General features: G+C 40.0%; 1 protein-coding gene across 4 annotated transcripts in view; it reads right to left on the bottom strand.

Annotated features, from left to right (window-relative positions):
- Positions 1–256: 256 nt before the first annotated feature.
- Positions 257–19,191, bottom strand: part of pxylp1 (2-phosphoxylose phosphatase 1) — a 25,382-nt gene continuing 6,447 nt past the window's right edge. Inside the window, exons 1-6 of one of the 4 annotated variants that reach the window (XM_079824466.1) lie at positions 18,250–18,346; positions 17,933–18,074; positions 6,477–6,638; positions 6,264–6,390; positions 4,503–4,642; positions 263–2,432 (exon numbers count right to left, since the gene is read on the bottom strand). In XM_079824466.1, the coding sequence (XP_079680592.1) occupies positions 1,411–2,432; positions 4,503–4,642; positions 6,264–6,390; positions 6,477–6,638; positions 17,933–18,011 (1,530 nt within the window). In that variant the 5' untranslated portion in view covers positions 18,012–18,074; positions 18,250–18,346 and the 3' untranslated portion in view covers positions 263–1,410. Of the gene's footprint in view, positions 2,433–4,502; positions 4,643–6,263; positions 6,391–6,476; positions 6,639–7,515; positions 7,659–17,932; positions 18,075–18,249; positions 18,347–19,191 lie in introns of those variants that run through there. The other 3 variants (XM_079824464.1, XM_079824465.1, XM_079824467.1) reach the window with 3 other exon arrangements.

Below are 19,191 nucleotides of genomic sequence, written 5' to 3'. Positions count from 1 at the left end.
AACCCCTCTGGTCCTACTCGCCCGCTCAGAGCGGGATTAGAACCTGCGTCTCTGGCATAGGGGGAGGTGCACTAACAAGGAAGCTAAAGACCACAGTCTCTAGCATCAGTCGATAGTGCGCCTCTTGAGATCAGGGAAGTGAGGTTTACCCGCACAGCTCTCACTAGCTGGACTCCGTTACATTTGGAAACTTTATATGTCAGGCTCTTCTGGTCTAAGTGGGTGGATCTTGAACAGAATAGGATACAATTTGTCTGAAAGTCAAAATGATATATTTTTCAGATAAACCACAGTTAAGTTTTTAGATAAAAAGGATTAATTTATTGAAAAATGTGCTTTGGAATGTGGCAGTACACTGATCATAATACAAAAGTTGATTTGAATCAATTTTACAGTACTCATAAATACTACCACTCCTTTTACCTTTACGTTTTAAAAAAAAGAACAAAGAAATTAAAAGCACACAAAAATGTGTGAGGAATGTGTCAGGACAACAGGATTGCGTAAAACAAGAAATTCTGCTAATACAATTCAAGTGAGAACTCATCCGGGACATCAATTGGAAGAGACGTGAAATGAAAACATCCCGATCACTGCAGAAACTCTGCAATAAAGTGGCGAAGTGCCCTATATCTAATACAAACGTGTACGAAATGTGGTCAAAAAAGTGACAGTTCAAACATGTTCTCTATTTAGCAAAACCATTGGGATTGTCATAATGACTGGGCAGGATTCCTATATCACTGACTCAGAATAAAAGGCAAGAGGTGTTTTAATGAATGACTGTTTGTGTGCTTGTCTGGATGTAGGTGCTTTTGAAGGGCCCTTGACATTATGTTACATCTAAAACCACTGTCGTCATCCAGACGTGCATATTCAATCACCAACTACATTTTAAAATCTCAATCTCAATGATTTCAGTAAACAACTTCAGCTTTTGTCAGTTGATTCGATGTGATTAGTAAAGTGTACCAAGTGTTGTGCAGGACAATTATTTGGTCCACAGACTTAACACTACATCAAAAACATTAGTAGTACTCACTCTTAAAGGAACAGTTCACCCAAAAAAAAGAAAATTCTGTTATTTGATCACCTTCACGTCATTCCAAACCCAAACACAAAAGGAAACATTTTGAAAAAAGTTCATGCTGCTCTTGATCCATACAAATGGAAACATGCACTGATAAGTACCTGGACACTCCTTGTTATATAGTGCATAAGTCATACAAAATAGGGAGATTTTTTGCTTTTTTGAAGTTTGAAAGTTGCGTTTTCATTGATAATATTGCCATATGCATTCCACAAAAGTCATATACGTTTGGAACAACATGAAGAAAAAGCTGACAGAATTGTACAGAATATTTGGGTAAACTATCCCTATTCATCCTCCCTTTGCGCTCTGTTCATATATTACAGTACAATTTGGTGACAGGCCTGCTGGTAACTCGTAGCATTGACGATATTGAACATATCCTTTCTCACAAAAGATAGGAAATTACCCAGAGGGCACAGTGGCTGAGCAGAGTGTCGATTGTGGTCACGGCAGAAAGCTGTGTCAAAGGTCAAGTCCTCTCCGTTATAGAGAACGCGAATAAACATATTGTCCAACCACTTTCCTCCTTTTCTATCATTCTTTCTCTCTTTGTCTTTCGCTTCGGGGCTATTCCACAGCTCAAACACCAGGCGGGCCGCAAACCTCGGAAATCCTGCCCCTTCCAGACCGAGTGCGCTTAGCAGTGGCGCCATGGTCACGTCATGAGCAGATGCCAAAGCGAAGGTCGCCTCTTCTGTACCTTTGCGCGTCTGGCTTCCTCTGGCGACCCTCTCCAGTCGTGCTGCGGTACGGTTGAGGTACGGATGTGCCGCGAGCACAGCATAGCGACGATAAAGCCCCGCCTTCCGCCGCTCCAGTTCGTCATCTTTCTGCTGCCGTCGAATCACAGCAAAGTGCTGTAGTGTAAGACACGCCCCCTCAGCCTTAGCATTTGATGTAGTCGGTGTGCTGGAGCATGGAAAGGGAAGGCCGTGGCAAAAGTGACACAACAACGCATCCACCGGATTGGCTGCCCTCAGACTCTTTGTGGCCACAGCCAACGTCTTGGCCATGGTGACGTACGTGCGTTCGAGTTCCGTGTCGGCAGTCCTCTGGCGATACTGCCTGCGCTGCTCCTGGTCCAGGTAGCGATTGCGTGTGGGACAGTCGCACGAGGAACCACAGAATAGCGTACTCCACTGCTGTCTAACCATCAGCCGTGACCAATCGAAATGTGGCAGGAAGCCGAAGAGGAAGGCCAATCCACTCTGTAGGGTGCGACTTTTGCCTGTAGTCTCCACCCACAACTGCCGCTGTGACCAATCAGCAGTGAGCAGATTGTGACGCTTGATGTAGGCCTGGCGAAGATGATCACCGTTTTTCAAGTGCTGTACGACTCCTGATAGAGGGGAAAAAAAAGAGAAAATTAGTAAGCATGGGCAATAACATTTCACTCCAGTGTTATTTTAATGCCATTGATATATTACTACAATTTCTATCAATTTGACTTATGGTTGACAATGTTTTTTATTTTACTTAAAGTTTTAGTAACTATGCCATTTTTGTCTTTTTATTAGATTAAAAAATATATATATTTATATAGTTTTTATTAGTTTTGTTTATGTATTTTTATACCCAATTGAGTTATTTTAGTACTTAAACTAAATAAAATAAAATTTTGTCTTGGCGACAATTTTTTTTCAGTTAACGTTTATTTTATTTCATTTCAAGTAGCACTTTTTCTGTGATTTTAGTTTTAATTAAGGATGATAACCCTGTTTCATCCCTAGAATTTTTTTTTTTTACATATATATATATATAATAAAAAAAAATTATATATATATATATATATATATATATATATATATAATTTATTTTTATTTTTTATTTTTATTATATTATATTATATATTATATTTTATATATATATTTTTTTTTAATATAATATAATATATAATATAATAAAAAAATAATAATAATAATATTATATATATATATTTATATAATATAATATAATATAATATAATATAATATAATATAATATAATATAATAATATAATATAATTTAATATAATATAATTTAATATAATATAATATAATATAATATAATATAAAACACACACACACACACACACACACAAATCAGGCATAACATTATGACCACTGACAGATGAAGTGAATAACACTGATTATCTCATCATGGCACCTGCTAGTATATTAGGCAGCAAGTGAACATTTAGTCCTCAAAGTTGATGTGTTAGAAGCAGGAAAAATGGGCAAGCGCAAGGATTTGAGCGAGTTTGACAAGGGCCAAATTGTGATGGCTAGACGACTGAGTTATAGCATCTCCAAAACTGCAGCTCTTGTGGGGTGTTCCCAGTCTGCAGTGGTCAGTATCTGTCAAAAGTGGTCCAAGGAAGGAACAGTGGTGAACCGGCGACAGGGTCATGGGCGGCCAAGGCTCAGTGATGCACGTGGGTAGAGAAGGCTGGCCCGTGTGGTCCGATCAAACAGACGAGCTACTGTAGCTCAAATTTTCTTTTACATCACATGGATGGCCGGGTGTGTGTGCGTCGCTTACCTGGGGACCACATGGCACCAGGTGCACTATGGGAAGAAGGCAAGCCGGCGGAGGCAGTGATGCTTTGGGCAATGTTCTGCTGGGAAACCTTGTGTCCTGCCATCCATGTGGATGTTACTTTGACACGTACCACCTACCTAAGCAGTGTTGCAGACCATGCACACCCTTTCATGGAAACGGTATTCCTGGTGGCTGTGGCTCTTTCAGCAGATAATGCATCTGCCACCAAAAATGGTTCAGGAATGGTTTGAGGAGCACAACAACAAGCTTGAGGTGTTGACTTGGCCTCCAAATTCCCCAGATCTCAATCCATTCGAGCATCTGTGGGATGAGCTGAACAAACAAGTCCGATCCATGGAGGCCCCACCTCGCAACTTACAGGACTTAAAGGATCTGCTGCTAACATCTTGGTGCCAGATACCACAGCACACCTTCAGGGGTCTAGTGGAGTCCATGCCTTGACGGGTAAGGGCTGTTTTGGCAGCAAAAGGGGGACCAACACAATATTAGGTCATAATGTAATGCCTGATCTGTGTGTATATTTGTTTGCTTATATTTATAATTTTTTAAATATTTTATAGATTTCAACATAAAATATTGCGACACTGGGGCTTTAACCAAAAATGTCCTACTATATAGTATGCTCTACTACGTGACAAATGAAGTATGTCCGAATTCACAGTACCCAGATGACCAACGATGGACACTTTACTATCCCATGAGGACACAGGAGAGGATTTATGAATGGTAGTGAAGCAACATAACTGATGTTGGTAGATCACATGATAATGAAAACATGGCGAATGTAGTGGTCGTAAAGTAATTACTTATACAAAATATGTACCTACTCAAGAGTATGCGATTTCAGATGCAGCCTGTGACTGGTTACCTGTCTGTGTAAGCTCTCCCATTTCACAGGTGCTGTGATTGGGTAGTCGGGGCAGAGATCCCAGTGATGCGTCCCAGTGACCACGTCCGCCGAGAGTCATGTGACTAATGAAGGAGGCCAAGAGGGGGTGAGAGGGCTTTCTGCAAAATTACAACCATAAAAAGATTGTTTTAAATCAGAAATATATTTGACGCGATCCATTCATGAAACATTTTTTTTCCAGGTTAACAGTCTAACAACACGGTCTGCATTATAATGAGCAACAAGCAGCTCTGAGGATCCATGTGAGAGTGCCATAACAAGATATATCCACGAGGGGGCGGCATAACATGTATAATGATATAAGCTAGAAAACCCACGGGGTATTATTTCCTTTTGCAGGCAGTTTTGAACACACAGGAGATTTCTGAGCACAGCTCCAGCCAGAATGTCTAATGGATCATTCTATTTTATTATAATGCATGATGTATCTTCATTTTTGTAAGTCAAAACCATCAGAGCATTACGGTCAGGTTGGGTCAGGTCACAAAGGTAATCACAAATCAAACCTTGCATGTATGCGAAGACCAAGAGAATGATAAAGCGAAAGCATCAGAAGGATTTATGGTTGAGGATTACTTTGTAATACATAAATCTCAGACATCATGGAAATATTATGGATTGCTGTGCGTGATTAATAATTCTTGGAATATTCTGAACAGCATTTGTCATGACATTGGTTAGAATACTAAGATGAAACCATGGAAACACAACAATGTTATTTTAAGGTAGCATTACGGTGACTGTTCACTGCAGCCGTAACCACGGCGACACGGCTCAGGGATAGATAAAAGACGAGGACAGGAATTAAATATTAATCTGATAACGATTCATAAACTGCATGCCCTATGGCAAACACTAAATCTGATAAACACATACACTGAACAAAAACATAAGTCCACATTTACACACCAGTCACTGATGGTTATCAGTTGTAAGCCCAAAGAAAAAAAAAATCTAATATAAAGGACCTTGAAAACAAGCAGCATTTTAAAATGATGCATTATGTGCTTTTTCAGTCTTTTAATTATATCCTATGATGGATGGATGGGTGGATGGACGGATGGATGGAACTACGGACGGATGGACTACTGGAACTACGGACGGACGGACGGATGGAACAACGGACGGACGGATGGAACTACAGACCGATGGATGGATAGATAGATGAAACTACGGATGGATGGATGGATGGATGGATGGATGGATGGATGGATGGATGGATGGATGGATGGATGGATGGATGGATGGATGGATGGATGGATGGATGGATGGATGGATGGATGGATGGATGGATGGATGGATGGATGGATGGATGGATGGATGGATGGATGGATGGATGGATGGATGGATGGATGGATGGATGGATGGATGGATGGATGGATGGATAAAAGGAACGATAGATAGATAGATAGATAGATAGATAGATAGATAGATAGATAGATAGATAGATAGATAGATAGATAGATAGATAGATAGATAGATAGATAGATAGATAGATAGATAGATAGATAGATAGATGATGGATGGATGAATGGATGAATGGATGATAGATGGGTGGATAGACAGATGGATATAATTTAAATAATATAAAATATGTATAAGGATGGATGGATGGAACAACTGATGAATGCATGGATGGGTGGATAAATAGATGGAACAACGGATGGATGGATGGATGGAACAACAGATGGATTTGTCCATATACGTATTAATGTGTACCTCTTTTCTGATAGGGTGCAATCAATGGCGGGTTTCTTGGTTTTGGGGATGGAGTACAAAGGGAAACGGTCTCCATGGCGAATCATCACCTGGACCGACAGCAGCCTGTAGTCAGCCGGACTGTGACCTGCGACACACACAAATACATCACCACACGTCTGAGAGAGTCTTCCGGTGTGTGAGAAGGTAAAGGTGTGTGTGTGTGTTTCTCACCCTCCCAGCCGTGCTCGGTGAGGTTGGGGTAATTGCAGTACTGGTGTGTGTCTCTGATGGGGTCTGGGGCGGGAGGATCCGTATGGAGGACTGGATTCACGCGCTTTCGGCTTTTACCAAGTGACCTTTGCTCGGCCACCGGATTGGTTGGAATGAGGTGCACTATGGAAAGAAAGAAAGGACTATGAGACTCGTTAAACAAGCACACACACACACACACACACACACATACATACTATTTCCAGCTTCCTCAGTTCTGACCTCATACAGCAAACATTAAGGCTGCACAGTGCTGCGGATTGTTGAATTTTGGGAATTGCCACGGTGATGTGGCCAGAGGGAGGAGTCTGGCAGGATATTAGCCAGTGAAGTGATTGACAGCTACCAGAAAAAGATCGCTACAATCCTTCAATGTGACACATAAAAACACAAGACCAACATCTGGAGTTTTTTTCTTTTCTTTTTCATTTACGCTACATATTTGCACTTTAAGTACACATAAACAATTACAGCAACTCATATTATGATGATACATATAATTTCTTTGAGGAAAAGAGAAAACTGTACTATGAAAACACACTCGAAGAACTCAATAGAAACCTGTTTCACACAAACACACTATGCAAAAACTAAATTATGAATGTTTTTACTCAAGAAGCGTAGGAGGATCTCAAAGAAAATAAATAACGTGAAATGTTTTAATGAGAGAAACCTGCAACATCATCCTCTCATTTAAAAGACATGCATTGCTAAAATTGTTCCTTTTATATAACAATACAATTTCACATAAATGTAAGCATAACCACTCAAAAGAGCTTCTTTGATTTCATTCACATTGGAAATATTTGCGCAACTTTGTGAACAAAAACAAAAACCTGTTAGCATAGAAACTATAACCAAACTGTTCAATAAAGCTAAACACAAAATAAAGTAATGAATAAATGGCATCCGGCTTAACAATAAACACTTTATTAATTAAAAACTATTCTGACACCAGCATTCCCAACTACTGATGTAACCAACCAGGAGTAAAACTCACCTGACAGAAGGATAACGGCTAGCTGGTTTATACGCGCAGCAACGGACATTGTGGAGATGTGCGCGCGAGCATGTGCAGGTGTGTGTGTTTGTGCACCTCATGCTGGTTTTAATTCAGAATCAAACCCCCTCTGACTTCTTCCTGTAAAAGCTGCCTGACCAATCGCATGTTAGCTCCCAACTCTCAGCCAATCACAGGACAGCTCTGTGTAGAGGCCGGCCACACAAAGAGCTCTTTGTAGCCGAGTATGGAGTACAAGGAAAATCACACACACCTAAACACAAATACAATAGACACAAATCAAACAGGACAGACAGTGTTTATACTGCCGCTCAAGGCCGATATTGTGTGTGTTGTTGGCATTGTGCACTTCAGCGATGAAGCAAACCCACAATTCACCGGGATGTGAACCGGTCCTCTTTCATCCTTCACTTCTCTCTTTCTCATTTTCAATGTATAGCTTCTTTCTCTCCGTCTGCTTGTTAGTCTCTACAGAACTGGAGCCTCTTTCTTTAAAACCGCATCAGTCATGCTTGAGTGAACTGAAGTAAAGAGAGAGAGAGAGAGCGAGAGAGGAGGAGAGGTCGGATAATTTAAGACTCGGTTCTGTCCTACATTCAGACAGCTTTCAGCTCTTGTTCAGCTCTTGGAGGAACCACAAAGGAGGGAATGAATTAGTAATGACCTCACACAGGATGAAAGAAACAGGCAACGTGAGGAAGACGGGATGACAGTAAGGATGACAAACATAATAGAGCCCAAACTGTACTGCATTTAAGACACTTCAAACGTCATTGCAATAGACAACTCTTTTATGAGCTATTTTTGCAATGGGTTTTTGCTCAAGGTGGATGTCGCAAAATATACATAGTAAAAGCCGACCAATCAGGTTGTGAACATATCCCTATGCCTTTAGATTCTGTATCTTTAGGTTCGGAGTTAAAATGCCAATGTGAACGATAAGCGGACCAGGACTAAATGTTTTTTGGGGGGGTTGGTTCAGACCAAATGAACCAAGTGAAGCGAACTACAAGTGTGAACCATAGACTGTAAAAAAAATTGTCCGTGAATGTCACCCATAGGATTCTTAAGAGCAGTTTTGAAGCGTAAAGTAGGGTCGAGCTGGCCGTTGCAATCTTGGCAGTGCGTCACTCCCGGATAACTGAAAATGGGCAAAAAGGCGGGACGTGGCTGGAGCTGAGGTGACGTGATGACTAACAGACAGCAGACAAACGACAATCCAGCTGTCACTCAAAGTGGCCACGCCCTTAATTACCAGTATGCAGAATTTTGAAGGCTTTATATAATGTAAACGAATGAGTTCTTAAAAAATTCACCCCCCTCACAGTTGTCATGAAGGGCAAAATTAGCCGTATAGACCAAAACCACAATTTGTACCAGGCTGTAAACATGTTTATTTCTGCTGTAAAGTTGGGCATTTTAACATGGAGCTCAATGAGATTCTGCTCCCTTCTGGAGCCAGTCAATGAATTGCAGTTTAAGTCACTTCCGTATTGGCTTTGAGAGAAACTGGGGGAGGTTGCCGCTTGGTGTGAACACACACTTCCTGGTACTTAGCACTTAGCGTTCACACTGTTATTTTTAACAGAATCTAAAGATAAACTGCTTTTATGACATTGCATGCTCGCTGTATGTGTGTAGCCTGCATATGATGGTATTTTGACCAGCTGAGAACTCATGGAGAGCTTATAAAATGTGTAAAACAGGGGCAGGATTCCCTCCGTCACACACACAAACGAAGATCTGCTGTGAGGAGACGCGGTTTTGATGCCTGTACCGAACTGTGATGGGCAACATCACGACTATGCTGAGAAAAAACAGGTGTGCGTGAGCATTCTATCCTTTTTAGGGTCGCATCTTCCTGTTTTTAGGTTCGTTTAGATGTCTTTGGTCTGTGTTGCGTTCATATTTCAGTCGAACCACACCAGAGTTTGTTTGGAAGCGGACTGAGACCCATCTATTCAGCATCTCGTCCATATGTTTGGTGTGCACCAGGGTTCGGATGGCAGCGTTCACACTTGAACCGCACTAACCGAGCAATTGCACCAGAGTTTGCTTTAAAGGCGGCATGAAATCAAATTTTACAATTCGTGTTTTTATATTTAATATTGTAGTGTTTACTATAACTGATTTATCTGTGCACTTCATTATTTAAAAAAAAAAAACATTTACCCTTATAATCTTTAATCAAATATGTTAACTTTCCCTCCCCCATCGAAACGACCTCTCTTCTCTCCCGGTCATGTGCTATTGCGCGAGGGCGGGGTTATCGCCCCGTCTCGTTTCTGCACCGCCTCTCAGAAACCTGTCACTGATCGTAGCATGATGGTTAGGTGCATTTTCCTCGGTGTACACAATACCTTCTTCAAGAAGGACTTGAGGCAAAAAGAGAGAAATAAAAGGTTTTTTTATGTAAAAAATACTCAATATAGTCGGACGAACAGCTTGTCGTGACGGCTCGCACTGAGGAATGCAGCGTGTGTGAACGCGCTTACGGCGCGCCCCCCTTATAAGGGAGAGCTGAGAAAAAAGTTTGACAGAAATACAGCCATAAAAGGCTTAAAATAAGTGAAATCTGTAGCACAAACCAGCGAAAAGTAACATATGTAGAAAAGATTTAGAGAGAAAATACATTTATTTAAGAGATAGATCGAGTTTTTCTCCACAACTGAGTGCAAACTTCAAATCTGCCTCCATTTTGCTAGCAACGCCCAACTTCCAACGATCCAATCAATTCCCGAAGGACGAAATCAGGCCTCGCCCAACATTTTTTCTAATTTCAGAAGCCGTTTCACTCGGATATTAGTAACAATAAGGAGAAAAAGACGATATCAACTTCCGTTTCATGCCGACTTTAATCTAACCAAACATGCCAAGTGTGAACACACCTTTAGTCCTGGTTTGCTTAGCGTTCATTCTGTCATTTTTAACGCCAAATCTAAAGATAAACTGCTTTTTTTACATATATTTTGCGACGGAGCTTGTCGAACAGCCAAAACATTGCTCTGTGCTGGACTAAATGCGCTCGCCGTATGTGTGTAGCTACATATGATGGTATTTTGACCAGCTGAGAACTCGTGAAGAGCTTAAAAAACAGCGGCAGGAATCCTTCCGTCACACACACAAGCGAAGATCTGCTGCGAGGAGACGCGGTTCTGATGCCTGTACCGAACTGTGATGGGCAACATCACGACTATGCTGAGAAAAAACAGGTGTGCGTGAGCATTCTGTCCTTTTTAGGTTTGTTTAGATGTCTTTGGTCCGTGTTGCGTTCATATTTCGGTCGAACCTCACCAGAGTTTGTTAGGAAGCAGACTGAGATCCATCTTTTCAGCATCTCGGCCCGCTTGTTTGGTGTGCACCAGGGTTCGGATGGCAGCGTTCACACTTGAATCGCACTAACAGAGCAATTGCACCAGAGTTCGCTTTAATCGAACCAAACATGCCAAGTGTGAACCAGTGATGCCAGTAACGCGTCAATCTGACTACTTTTTTCCAGTAACGAGTAATCTAACGCGTTACTATTTCCAAACCAGTAATCAGATTAAAGTAATTTATCCAAGTCCCTGTGTGTTACTATTTTTGTCATTTTCCTTAGTAAAAATATATATTTTTGCTTTTTTTCTTGCGTCTCGGGAGAGTATTTATGTTAAGTGAAGTCAAGAAAGACTGTCTTTTTTACATTTTTTATTAAAACATTTTTTTTAGGATTTTTTTTTTTATTTCAACTTAAAATGTCAGGAGATACATTGTTGAAGTTACTGTTAAAAAAGCACTTCCAATAAAGTGAGTGTTGGCAAAAACAGTTGTCATTTTTATGTTGAGGCGGCAGGGGCGTTGTCGGCAGCTGCTGAATGTAACTAATAAAGTAATTTGTAATCTAACTTAGTTACTTTTAAAATCAAGTAATCTGTAACTAAGTTACTTTTTAAAGGAGTGATCAGTAATCAGATTACTTTTTCAAAGTAACTGTGGCAAAACTGATGTGAACACACCATAAGTCCTGGTCCGCTTAGCGTTCACGCTGTCATTTTTAACGCCGAATCTAAAGATAAACTGCTTTTTTGACATATATTTTGTGACGGAGCTTGTTTGAAGAGCCAAAATTCAAATAAAAAAATGTATTCAAATTAACTGCACTAACAGAGTTTGTTTTAATCAAACCAAACCCGACAAGTGTTAACACACTCTTAAGGACAGACAGATACTGTAAAGAATGTCAAAGGCCAACTCTTTAATGTCTGAACACAACAAAAACTTGGTTCTCGTATACTGGCCGGGTATATCCTGTTGCTCAGACTGAGCTGTGATTGGCTGTGGGATACAGAGGGCGGATATTAAGAGGACCGCTGACCAATCCTTGCTCACCTTGTCCCAAAAAAAAAAAAAGTCATGTGTTTCATTTGAGCTGGCTTTGCAAATTCTTACCATCTGTGCTGTTAAACGACTAAATTAGCAGGATTTTACTGTAGCTGTCACTGTGACATGAAATGTTTAATCTGCGGGGCTGGTTTCTAAGATAAAGATAACCGTAGTCCTCGCCGTAAGAGGATTTTCAATCAAGGACATGGGACACTGGGGTCTAATCCGGGAATAATCTGTCTCAAAAGCCAATCTAACTGATCCTTATATTATAAAAACACATAAACATTTCTCTACAGCAAATCATATTCTCACTAATGAGACTTGCAGGTTTTTAGACTGCTCGGTTTCAGGTCTTAAAAATATATCATGTAAACATGATATGATTCCAGGGACTGCATTTAGACTGTCTAAACCAACCGTCTGTAAAGTATCATCAATGTGTCAGCTGACGGCCCCCAACTTCTGCTGGGTTAACAAGCTCATGTTAATGTCAGGTCAGAGAGTCTGTACTCGTCTTCATTAAATCGAGCCTTCAAAAATAATAATAATAATAATAATAATTCTAGCTTCATAATTTTTTTTCATCAACACTTGAATGTGAGTAAATTTAATTAAAAAAAAGCTAAATATTTACATAAATCTGAGAAAAATAATTTTTGTCAAGGACTGCATTCAGATTGGATTCAGACCGTTGATCTGGAGTTTACGTACTTTCAGAAGATGGGTACAATTTGCAGACGTTTAAGAATCTGTAACTGACAAAAAAAGAAAAAAACATATAGATTGAGCAAAAATCAGAATTTTGAGTGTGTTGGCGCCTTGAATGATACTTTCATAAGGTTTCTGACATGGTAGTATCATGGTATTCAACCAAAGTATCATCGGATTTCCATAGTGCTCCCACTGTACCGTTTTGTATATTTATGCATGCATTTGGCAGACGCTTTTATCCAAAGCGACTTACAGTGCCCTTAATACAGGGACAATCCCCCTGGAGCAACATGGAGTAAAGTGCCTTGCTCAAGAACATACTGGTGGTGACCGCTGGGATCAAACCAGCACCCTTCTGCGTATCAGTTCCATGGTTTAACCCACTGGACCACCATCTCACATCTTGTTTTGTATCTGTATATAGCCCTGACGCAACAGAGTGTGACGTGTGTGACAGAGTTTGAATTGCAGATTGAGTGCAGATGAGGGAGGGAAGATACTTATATGTGCGTGGGAAGCAGGAGAAAGAAATGACTCATGGGTTCCTGCAAAATAAAATAATAAAATAATAACAGCACGCAGAAGAACTGGAGATCTAAAGCGTTGTGTAAGTGTGGAAATTGGAAAAAATAGTATATAGACAATGGAACGAGACAGAATCTAACCGGACCGGGACTCAAAAATCTGTGTACACATCTTCCAACTGGATTTCGCGGGAGGGAATGAGACAAAACGTGAATGTGTTTTGGGCAGGAGCGGGATAAAATGTTTTGGCGGGAGTGAACTCTAATGTTTTGTTTTTATTGATTTGCATTTTTTTATTTGTAGCCAATTGAATAAAATATTATCCTTTGATTATCCTTAAAGGGATATTTCACCCAAAAATGAAAGTGAAACTCAAGATAGTCTTTCGATCAGCAGGGGAACTTTCAACCATTTTTCCATAAATTGAACAGGGAAGGCGTCGGCCGAAAGTTTCCTTGATACATTTTTAAATATGGATATTTTTCTTACACAAACGCGTCGATTCGCTTCAGAAGGCCTTTATTAACACCCCGGAGCCGCGTGGAGCACGTTATTTGATGGGCAGATGCACTTTTTATGGACTTCAAAAACAGAGCAACTATGAATCAAATTCTAATGCTTGGATTATCCTGGACTTTTGTAATATAACTCAGATTTTATTAGTCTGAAAGAAGAATGTCATATACACCTAGGATGACTTGAGGGTGAGTAAATGATGGGCTAATTTTCATTTTTGGGTGAACTATCCCTTTAATCCTTAAAGGATTAGTTCACTTCAAAATGAAGATTTCCTGATATTTTACTCACCCCCATCCCATCCAAGAATTTCATGTCTTTATTTCTTCAGTCGAAAAGAAATTACGTTTTTTGAGGAAAACATTCCAGGATTTTTCTCCCCATCATAGACTTCCATGGCGCTTTGAAGGGCTTCAGAGGCTCTGCGAGACCCCAGACGAGGAATAGGGTCTTATCTAGCGAAACAATTGGTCCTTTTAAAAAAAAAAAAAGATTGTACTTTTTAACCTATCAGCTCGCGCTGCTCTGCGACGCACCAGTAATTGCGCAATCACGTCGAAAACGTCACGCTAGACATAGGCAGAAGTACCGCCCCCCTGTTTAAAGCGCACATCCGACGACTAATACAAATGCCCTTTAGCAGAAAAAAGGTAAAACAACGATATCGGATGATTTTGAAGTTGAAGATGGAGTGTTTTTTGGGTAAAGGGCGTTTGTATTAGTCCTCGCACGTTCGCTTGGGGCGGTACTTCTGCCTATGTCTAGCGGCAACTTTTCGACGTAATTGCACAATCCATGGAACGTCACAGAGCAGCGCAAGATGAGCAATTTAGGTTAAAAAGTATATACTTTTTTTTTTTAATGACAGATTCAAAAGACATAGACTTGTACATAGCAAAACTTCATAGATTAAACTTAACAGATCCCTATAATGCCCCCGGTGCGCTTTTCACGTGTATCGATAGCTTTCCTGTCAGGACACCTAAACTTAGCTGCAGCCTAAATCTACGTATAAACAAAATATTTACAGAAGCCTCCGAACAGGAACATTAACAGATAGAATAGTAGGCAGACTGAACCGTATCAATAAGTTCTTGTTTTACACTCGATCAGCTCCCTAGTTCACTCGTCAGGGCACTGATCAGGGAGTCAGCTAGGCCTGTCGCGATTGGTCGATACAATCGACTGCGTCGACACTGATAAATAGTCGACGTCAATATTTTTAGTCGACTGGGTAAGTTGGGTACGATATGAAATTGTATTAGTACCGGTACTTTAAAAATGACAGCACTCTAATAAGAGTAGTATTTCTTAATTTGCGTCGATGTGTGACAGCAGGAGTGAGGACGTGTGTGAGCTTTGCTTCAACCGTTCACTAAACAATGGAAGCAGAACAGTCAAATATACATGCGCAGCTCAGAAAAAAGTGCGGCGTGGCGCACACGCCTTTCACTCAGCCAGAGCGCGACACCAGTTTTGCGGATTATTGGGTTTGAATGGTCAATTTTTTTTTAAAAATGCACGTCCTGGTGGGCATTCAGGTAAACACAGTCGGATTTGTCTTTAGTGAACATATAGAGTTGAGTGAGAAATCGGATGTGTTACAATGAATTTTGCCCGTGCAGCTCTTAAAGGGCCGGACCTATTATTCTGTGTGATTTTATGTTAAGCAAACAACAAAGAAAATAGAAAATCACCCCATGCTTGACTGAATAACTTTAATATATTTATTAAGAATCAGTGTATAGTTAATTTACAGAGTGGCTATGCAGACTATGCATTATTGAATGCTATTGTTAAATAGAGCTTCTGTAGTTGAAAATAAAGCACTGTTTTTGTCATATTGTTTGTAATTTACATTTTGGCTTATTTAAAAAAAAAAAAAAAACAGATACAATTAAATTAAATATCTATATTGTAATTATAAAACTACATTTAAAAAATATTAAATTACTCGTATCATGAAATAAGATTTCGGTCATCCCAACCTGTTCAGAATAGTGGTTAGTGTTAACATGACTGATAATAATGGGATTGTTGCAAACATCTCAAAGTCATTATTTTGGTATCGTGACAACACTATTATAAATAAAAAGTATTTGCTGATATTCTCTTTTCTTTTGTTATGTTGGTTTACAAATTTGTACATTTTTACTCTTTTAGTTTTACATTTTGTCAAGGGCTTCTTTACATTTATACTTTTTTATAGTACACTACTGAAGGCCAAAGCTGCAAGTTAAATTAAACGTTTTTAAGTAAAATTTTGGAAAAGTATTGTGATAAATTAGTCGATAGATTAATCTATATAAAAATAGTCGTTAGTGGCAGCCCTAGAGTCAGCCCATTCTGATCAGTGCCCTGACCACTCCAGAGAGCTGATTGAGACGCACCCTTCAATGCTGACATTTTAATGCGCTTATATTTTAAGAGAGAAAACATTTGAATAGATTAAGGTTGTATGTTAGCGGTTAACACGAACCCGTCCAAAACAGCGCGCCGCTGTGTGCATCTGTTCCATAGGTCCGTGTTGTGCATGTCAAATAAAATCCGTCATAATCAATAAATGTAATTTCTTATTTTTTTGTTTCAGTATTTATTTATTGACCTTAATTTAGTTTCAAATAGCCTTTCTTGATGTTATTTATACATAAAAGCACTTCTGTTATTCATGATTAAGTATCATTTTTAATGGGAACTTATTTTTATCATTTGTTACGTGAGGCAAAAGTAGTTAAAGGGTTAGTTCACCCAAAAATGAAAATTCTGTCATTAATTACTTACCCTCATGTCGTTCCACACCCGTCAGACCTCCGTTCATCTTCGGAACACAAATTAAGATATTTTAGTTGAAATCTGATGGCTCTGAAAGGCCTCCATTGACACAATGCACGGTTCACTCTCAAGACCCTTAAAAGGTACTAAAGACGTCGTTACAAAGTCCATCTCACTACAGTGGTTCTAAAATAACTTTATAAATCGGCGAGAATAGTTTTTGTGCGCAAAAACCCCCTAAATAACGACTTACATAGTGATGACGATTTCAAAACACGGCCTCATGAAGCTTCGAAGCGTTATGAATCAGTGAGTCGAATCAGCAGTTTGGATCGCCAAATTTCAGCAGTTTGGCGGTTTGACACGCGATCCGAATCATGATTCGACTCACTGATTCATAACGCTTCGAAGCTTCATGAGGCCGTGTTTTGAAATCGTCATCACTATATAAGTCGTTATTTAGGGGTTTTTTTGCGCACAAAAACTATTGTCGCCGATTCATAGTTATTTTAGAACCACTGTATTGAGATGGACTTTGTAACGACGTCTTTAGTACCTTTTAAGGGTCTTGAGAGTGTAACATGCCATTGAGCCAATGGAGGCCTTTCAGAGCCATCAGATTTCAACTAAAATATCTTCATTTGTGTTCCGAAGACGAACGGAGGTCTTACGGGTGTCGAACGACATGAGGGTAAGTAATTAATGACAGAATTTTCATTTTTGGGTGAACTAACCCTTTAAGAATGAAGAATAAACTGAAATTCACAGCATTTCGACAACTTACTACGATAAAATGATTTCCCCTTTGCTTTCCCCCGTCTGTTCTGGCATCCTGGCGCACATCAGCTGTCCATCATGTTGAAATAGTAAGGTTTAAACAGTCTGGTTTTAAATTATTTTATAGATACCAATGCTCTAGCGCTCCCCTGATTGCCTGCCAAAATGGTGGAGTTTAGGCTGCGTGACATCAACCTCCGGAGCTCTATTCCTCGTCTGGGATCGTGCAGAGCCTCTGAAGCCCTTCCTTTGAAACTGCATTGATTTGGACCTTCGGCATTTTGGTTGCCATGGAAGTCTACGATGTGGAGAAAAATCTGGGAATGTTTTCCTCAAAAAACGTAATTTATTTTCGACTGAAGAAAAAAAGACATGAACATCTTGGATGAGATGCAGATGAGTAAACTATCAGGACATTTTCGTTTTGAAGTGAACTAATCCTCTAAAACAGAGAACAAGCTGTTATATAGCAAGTCTTCAAGGGAAATGCCTTTGTTTAGTGTGGAGAATGCGCTCTAATTGAGACCATATTCCCACTGGAATTACAAAACACACACACATGCACACACCGAGAATGTAAATACAATCCAGCGGAGGTTATATTCCCACCTGACTCTCTAAACATACATACAGCGCAGACCCCGGGGAACCCTTAGAGTATGTATGAATAGCGGTGAGTTCATACAGAGGAAACGTGACTGAAATCATTCATTGTGGTTCACACACTTACAATACTGCACGCTGAAACTCAGCACCGCCAGCAGCGCACCCACCACCAGCACCAGGATGAAACGGCTCCGCGCCAGCATTGTCCTGTGATTGGTTCGGACACCTGTCCATCAGCCATCCATGCACAGCTTCCTTAATGTCACCTGGAAAATCGAGAGCAACAGAAACTTAATAGCGCACACAACATGACTAGGATTTGCATTGCTTAACAAAAGGCATTCATCGTGTCTGAGATGTTACAATAACTCAAAACAAACAGTAATGAAACTCCCACAGTGCCGGTTTCCCTTTTATAGACGTATTGCAGCAAAAACACACCATGCAGGACAGCAAAAGTCTGTTGAAACGCAAACTGACAGCACTACAGCACCAGGAAGAAACGTGTAATTTACCCCAGTCGCACAGAAGCAGAAACTGTTATTAACTCTAAATACAGATAATAGCTGTGCCTTTAAATTCGTTCCTACAACAAGCTTTCGGGCACACACAAACACGCACAGCTGATAAACTGAGCAGATGTTTAAAAGCCACCAGAGGCCACATAAGAAACCACATTTCCTTGACTACACCCTTCTCTCCTCTGCAGCGGACATGAAAACAAATATGCATTGACATTTGCAAAGTGTTATCAACTTTGTGTGTGTGTGTGTTTGTTTATATTACATTGTGGGGACCAAATGTCCCCACAAGGATAGTAAAACCTGAGATCACCTACATTGTGGGGACATTTGGCTGGTCCCCATGAGGAAAACATCTTATAAATCAGACTAAATTATGTTTTTTGAAAATGTAAAAATGCAGAATGTCTCCTGTGATGGGTAGGTTTAGGGGCAGGGGCAGTGTAGGGGGGATATAATGTACAGTATGTACGGTCTAAAAAAACATTACGTCTATGGAAAATCCCCACAAAGATAGTGAACCTGTGTGTGTGTGTGTGTGTGTGTGTGTGTGTGTGTGTGTGTGTGTGTGTGTGTGTGTGTGTGTGTGTGTGTGTGTGTGTGTGTGTGTGTGTGTGTGTGTGTGTGTGTGTGTGTGTGATCAGTAAAACTGCAAACCCCTGTGACTTTAATGACAAGCATTGTCTCTTAACATGCCATACTCCATCTAAAACTAGTTTAATGTGTGTGTTATTATTATTTATGCAGTTTTCTGATCTAATTTCAAAGAGAGGACATGAAATATTCATACTTTCAAAAGTTGTCAATATTTAAATACTTCAAAACGATTCAAAAATGCAATTCATACAGAGAATGACTTGAA

Source organism: Gobio gobio, assembly GCF_949357685.1.
Source record: "Gobio gobio genome assembly, chromosome: 8".
NCBI classification, from domain to species: domain Eukaryota; kingdom Metazoa; phylum Chordata; class Actinopteri; order Cypriniformes; family Gobionidae; genus Gobio; species Gobio gobio.
This window is presented reverse-complemented; position numbering and strand designations above follow the sequence as displayed.